Source organism: Alosa sapidissima, chromosome 6, assembly GCF_018492685.1.
Source record: "Alosa sapidissima isolate fAloSap1 chromosome 6, fAloSap1.pri, whole genome shotgun sequence".
In the NCBI taxonomy this organism is placed as follows: Eukaryota; Metazoa; Chordata; class Actinopteri; order Clupeiformes; family Clupeidae; genus Alosa; species Alosa sapidissima.
Window position 1 is genome coordinate 20,261,182 of NC_055962.1, and position 6,496 is coordinate 20,267,677.

General features: G+C 42.9%; 1 protein-coding gene across 2 annotated transcripts in view; it reads right to left on the reverse strand.

Moving 5' to 3' along the window:
- clu (clusterin) overlaps positions 1 to 6,054 on the reverse strand; it is a 24,247-nt gene extending 18,193 nt beyond the window's left edge. Inside the window, exons 1-6 of one of the 2 annotated variants that reach the window (XM_042095256.1) lie at positions 5,911 to 6,054; positions 3,110 to 3,218; positions 2,556 to 2,704; positions 2,066 to 2,236; positions 844 to 1,222; positions 560 to 714 (exon numbers count right to left, since the gene is read on the reverse strand). In XM_042095256.1, the coding sequence (XP_041951190.1) occupies positions 560 to 714; positions 844 to 1,222; positions 2,066 to 2,236; positions 2,556 to 2,704; positions 3,110 to 3,197 (942 nt within the window). In that variant the 5' untranslated portion in view covers positions 3,198 to 3,218; positions 5,911 to 6,054. Of the gene's footprint in view, positions 1 to 559; positions 715 to 840; positions 1,223 to 2,065; positions 2,237 to 2,555; positions 2,705 to 3,109; positions 3,219 to 5,910 lie in introns of both variants that reach the window. The other variant, XM_042095255.1, reaches the window with a different exon arrangement.
- Between the last annotated feature and the right edge of the window lie 442 nt (positions 6,055 to 6,496).

Here is a 6,496-nt window from a genome sequence, read left to right on the forward strand (position 1 = left end):
ACATCAGAGATGCAATCCTTGGTTCAGTTTTGCGAAAGGTTAATATGCGATCTTAACAGCCAATCAGATTACAGGGCTTCCTTACATGCTCTTAAAACACTGTGTTGATTGGCTGGGCTCGTTTATGGCTTTTGTCCGTGTCACTCTGCTTCTTGTTTACAGTGCCAGGTGTTTTTATCAGTACACCGAATAGAGAACTGTGTGGAGCAATTTGCTCATTTTGACAAAGTGTAAGGCATCAGAATTGCTAACTGTACCTTTTAGTTTATCTTTTTACAAGACTTTTACAGAGATCTTTTTACAAGGCTTTTTACTATGAATTCATTATTGTGCAGACTATGCACAGCATCAGCAGCTGATGTGATTAAGTTGGCTCAAGTTCTGATTTCTAAATAGTATGTAATGCTTTTGTTGGGAGAATAATGTCTGGTTGCCAAAGTTCTGACAGGTGTCTTTTTGCCCAGTGTCTGTCTAGACATTAAAGCCCGTGTAAGCAAACATTTCTGGGGCTGTAGTTACTGGCATTAATATCAGTGTAGCATTGCCCAGAGGAAAGGACTCAGTGGCTCTTACCGATGTGCTGGATAGCTTTGCATTTCTCACACTCCTCCTTGAGCTTGATGCAGCCAGCCGAGTTCCTCCGAATCTCCCTGCAGGTCATGCGGTCGTTCCCGAAGGGTTTAGTGATGACAACATCCTCGTTCGTGCTTTCGTCTACAAGCAAACAGAACAATTATGTTACATTACCGATACAAACTACCCGAAAGAAATCGGTCGCACTGAGAAGATGGCTATGCAAAAGACTAAACTAATACATTAACAGTAACACAAAGATACTACTACCTCCAGATGGGTTGAACCCAAAGTCCCCATCACTGCCCATGTGTGACCCCATAGACTGAAACATGTTCCGAGCCATATCCATCATTGGCTGGAACATGCTCTGGAATCCGTGGAAGTGCGGGTCCGACAGAGGGGACCGGTAGACACGCTGACGGCCGAAGGGGCTGTTGAAGATCGGGTGGTGGAAGGAGCGCATGCGGTCGAACACCTGCATGCTGTCGTGGAAGATGCTATCCACACCCTCGGACACCTCTGAATAGTGCTTCTCCAGGTTCTGGAACTCGCGGCTCTGCTGTTGGTCCTCCCGGGCCAGTGTGTCGATGTTCTCGCCGTTGATCCAGATGGAGAATGGAGACGTCCTGTTCAGAACCTCCTCCAACTGAGAGACAGGGAGAGTGCAACAACATTTTTCTAATATCATCAATATAGCATCAACAGGGATAGAAACATCACAGGTTCAACAGTACAGTTAACTATCACAGGACTTAAATCAATAAAAATATCTGTGCCTGAAGTTATCAGACATTTATGAGGACGCCATATATACTGTGGTCTCATTGACTATTTAAATCCTACTGGTTAGCGCTTCGGACTTGTAACCGGAAGGTTGCCGGTTCGAACCCCGACCAGTAGGAACGGCTGAAGTGCCCTTGAGCAAGGCACCTAACCCCTCACTGCTCCCCGAGCGCCGCTGTAGCAGGCAGCTCACTGCTCCGGGATTAGTGTGTGCTTCTCCTCACTGTGTGTTCACTGGCATGGTGCCTGAACACTTTAAGCCCTGCTATCATGTTTGGAAGCAGTGTAGCCAGTTGCAGTGGATAACTCTTAGTTGCCTTATAGTTATAAGCACCATGTGGTTGGGGTGGTGGATGCTATGCATGACGTGCACCATCCCACCGTGGGCCCCATAAGACAGAGGGGCCCTAACTTCATTGGCAGGCAACAAGTCCGTCGAACTAAAGCTACTGCATGGCATGAGAGAACATTGAGCTGACCCACCCCTATGTGCACTTAGGAACTTGCGCATGGTATCATTTCGCTATGCGATTTTGCCAAGTTAATAAATTAGATTTAGATTAAATTTAGTTCATACACGGTGGACTTTGCTTGCTGCTTTGTTCATAGTCAGTTGCTTCTCAGTGAAACTAAGGGCCCAGTTTGCGTGTGTGAAGATTGGCTGTATCTCCGGGGTGGACGTGCTGCTGTCGCTGCGACCGCTCACCTGTCGGCCTACCAGGCCAGAGCCACTGGAGCAGGTGCGTGAGTAGAACTTGACACAGGTGTTCTTCAGACAGGGCTTGCACTCCTCCCACAGGGCCTTGATGGTCTCATTGCACACCTCCTGCTCCTCTTCCAGCTTCGTCTCCATTTCTTGAGCGCTCTTCAGAGCCTCCTGTGGTGTGCACACACACACACAAACACACAGACGGGAGGGGGGGGGGGGGGGGGGGGCGGGGTCTTCAATATTACTTTGAAATATTAATTCCTTGTTTTATAAAAAAAAAATCAAAATGAAATTATTTTTTCAAACCCATTTACTTTTATCCTCTTCATGGTTTTAAAATGGTGTGTAATTCATTTTTCACCATGTTTTTTCCACTCAAATCCTTGCATGCCTACGCATGCCAGTTCAAGACAGGAACTCTGCCTCAACCCGCAACTCAGCCAACCCAGGACACGTTCCACAGCTCATGGTCCCAGACCCACAGTACCTCCTTCTCCTGTTTGGTTTTCTCCAGGGCCGACAGGAACTTCTTGTGGTCCTCTCCTGATTTTTCCATCACCGACTTCATCTCCTTCACCCCTGTGATGGCATTCTCAATCTGCTTGTCCAGATACTTCTCTCCCTGGAGCGAGATCTCTGCGGCACACAGAGCAGAGCTTGGGTGAGTCTCACACAAAGCTGAAAAGCTAATAATCAATGCCCAGCTAATAAGTCAAAGTCAAAGTCAAAGTCAGCTTTATTGTCAATTTCTTCACATGTTCCAGACATACAAAGAGATCGAAATTACATATAATATATAATTATATATAATTATACTATAATATAATAAAACTCATAAGAACATGACTAAGGAATGCTGGTGGTGCATTCTTTCGAATTTCAATAACATTTAGTACTAATAATAATAGTAGGCCTACATTTTAATAATGAAGAGATTAAAATAAAACACACATTCATTTTCAATCAATAATACTAACAATCTGACCACATCCTAGCTAGCTTTAAAGGAAGCTGATTAATGATGATAACTTTGTTACTCACGACCGAGGTCTTCTTTGGAAGGAGGCAAAATGCTTTCTGATAGGACACATAGAAGAGCAAGAACCGCCACAGAGCTGAAGACCCTCATTTTGTAAAAACCAGCAAAAACCTGAAACACAGACATGTCAACGTTAAGGGTTTTACCTAATGGTCTAAACATATAGGGTTTTCTGGACCCCCTATCTACACTGATGCTTAAGAATTAAGAATACAATGGCAATATTGGGTAGACAAAACTGAATACAAACCATTATGATAAATAACACATCTACATATCATAAAATATCAATTACAGTATATGTGTGTATGATTATGATAACATAAACAGTTACTATAAAGAAGCATTATAACAACTCGCCTTCAAACTAATTGAAGACTAGATGTGTCACCTAGCGAAAGCCAGACCGTCTGTATGCATGTGTGTGTGTGTGTTTGTGTGTGTGTGTGTGTGTGTGTGTGTGTGTGTGTGTGTGTGCGTGTGCGTGTGTGTGTGTGCGTGTGTGTGCGTGTGTGTGTGTTTTTTTATGATGTCATGCTTAGCCTGATGAGCCAGCTAGGGTGCGTCTAGATTTTTAGGCTAACTATTGCTGAGTGATCTCTTAGTTTTGAATATGACCGTCAACTCAACTTAATTTTTTTCCAGAGCTGTATGTCTGTGTGTCTGTTCAAAATTGTGTGTATGTGTCTGCACAAACAATGTGCCTGTGTGTGTGTGTGTGTGTGTGTGTGTGTGTGTGTGTGTGTGTGTGTGTGTGTGTGTAAATGTAAAAAGGTATGCATACTAGATGCTGCTTCCAAACTGATTTAATGCACATATTCACATCCTCATACAGTCCAGTCATACAGTGGTCCACTGGCCCAAACAAAAAAAAGTGTTTTTTCATGACATGCATCAGAAGAATTTGGTAGTGATGAACCATGTCAAATTTCCTTTACTTCTCATCACAAGATATCGGCACAAAATTGTTTTGCCTGCTGAAGTTTCATTTGGCCAATTTTGTTGAGTGAGCCAAATGCCATATATCACAGAAAAAATATTAGTCTTACAGCAATACAGTGACAACACCACCAAAATGTAATCTATTTTCAGTTCAAATATCAACCTGACCTATTTTTTTCTTTTAAAAATAGGCATTATCTGAGACAAATCTCTCTGTTCTCCTATGACTTTGCAGTTTTATATTTGTCTGGCTGTCAATAGAAGGGGAACACTATAGCTGACCTTGGTGGGTTTCATGATACTCATGTCTTTTTTTGATACATGGGAGGTGCTCCTGTTTTTCTTTCCCAATATTCCCACTAAATATTATTTGTGAGTTATTATAAATGAAGAGAATGATCACAAAATGCTCTTTCAATGCAATGCATTCAAATTTAGTGGGCCTGGACAATATTGTCCTCCTTCAGCAATCTGACACCTTTGAACTTGTGTAGCTCCATCAGTGATTACACAGAAACAAGCACAAATCCCTGCAAGTCTGTAATCTCTCTTGATAATCTGTGAAATCTCCTAATCCAACATCCTTCACTTTATGTTTCAACAAAGCCTATGTTTACATGCAACCCTCTAGAGTGTGTTTTACTGTTACTTGTATAAGACTGAAGATAGGGTAGCAACATTATAAAGAGAGAAGTAACAGAAAAGTCACAGTATTTGGTCTGTGGCCATTTCTTCTATGGAGGAGGTGGCTACTTTGTCTGGCGGTCCACTGTGAAACACTGCAGAGTTACTGCTGTGCTCTGAGAGGTCTGAGAGGGTAGAGAGAAATTAGAGTTCACATCCCAATCAAGTGCAAAAAGCTCACAAACATGACGGCTCTTAGACACAGGGAGCCTTAGTTACATAAGAAGCATGTAATCCTCTAAATTCTTTACACAAATGTTGCCTGTGGTGCAGCTGGTGGACTATAAGAGAGAGAGAGAGAGAGAGAGAGAGAGAGAGAGAGAGAGAGAGAGAGAGAGAAGGGGGGGGACCCTCTCAGGATTGCAAAGTCATTCTAACAGCTTTTTGCAGTGCAGACCTGGAAGGGTACCCTACTCTCCTCTTTCCTCAGTGAGCTGGACAAACATTGGGTGGAGTGTGATGTGCAGCTAGCTATCCATACAAATCATACAAAGTTGCTATCATTCTCTTCACATGAGAGTATATTAGCTCAATTAAACCTAAAATCACTCTCAATTATGAGACAACAATTTGGACAGCGTTTAAAAATGAGACGCATGAGAGCGCACGCAACTGACAAAAGGCAGGCGGCTTGCCATCAAATGTAAACATGCTGTGGGGGAAAAAAAAAAAAAAACGGTGCGCAACAAGCTCGCCATCAGCCTGCCCCATCATGTCAGTGGGACAAGTCGAACTGCGTCGAAAAATCTATATGAATTCTGTGTCATTGTCTGCTAAATGGGCAACATAACGTGTGATCTTGACAGCATGCAGTTGCCTTGAATGGTTGGTGATGTTGAACAATTTCTTCTTGTGTACTACTACGCACGTCACCCTGGTTGTGTGAATACATGTTTTACTTTTTTGAAAACAAAATGTTTACATGCGCCCCAAAATCAAAATATCGAAATAGTTTAACATTTACATTTTACAGCCCAAATCATGGAAATCCATCTTTAAAGCCTATATGGTACTGTATATACCATATATGTAGACATGGTACTATACCATTTTTGTAAACATGGTACTACAACACATCCCTCTGAAAATTATTTGTGGTGGCTTTAACTTGCAAATGAGTGAATGCACGAGGGATATGCTATTTCAAACATATGAAGCATTAGAAAGCATCTCTCACCTCAGATAAAGCCTTGAAGCCTTCCCAGTTGATGAAGTGCAGCAGGGACTGTTGTCCACCGCCATGTATTTATACCGAGCCGCGCGGTGATGTTGATTGGTGATTCACTGGACAAGAACGCCCTGTGGACTTTTCCAGAAGTTGTGTAATTTCTCGCGCACAATCCATGTAGATATTTTATTTGGGCGGTAGAGGGCGTTGTTGTCCCATCAAGTTCATGGTCCTGTTGGGGGGGGCATATTTGTTTCTATAATCGCACAAATTGGCAAAATACACCTTTGACGTTCGTTTTACAGCTAGTATGGAAATCTTGCAAACCTATGAATTCCTTTCATTCCTTTCATCTTTTGGAATTTTCAGAAGTGTGCATGGGATGATGTAGCCGACTCAAGCAGATTCAGGTTCTAGCCTAGTGGTCTAAGCCAGGTATGGCTAAATGAGCACTGTAATTACAGCTATGGTTGCTAATGGTCAGAGAAAGAAAACCGCAGGCGCTGAGTCAGGTAGAGGCAGCAGACAACCTGTTACCTCATGCCCCATCACCCCGTTGCCAACATCCCAGACAAGTCCAAGGCGTCTCCGCCTA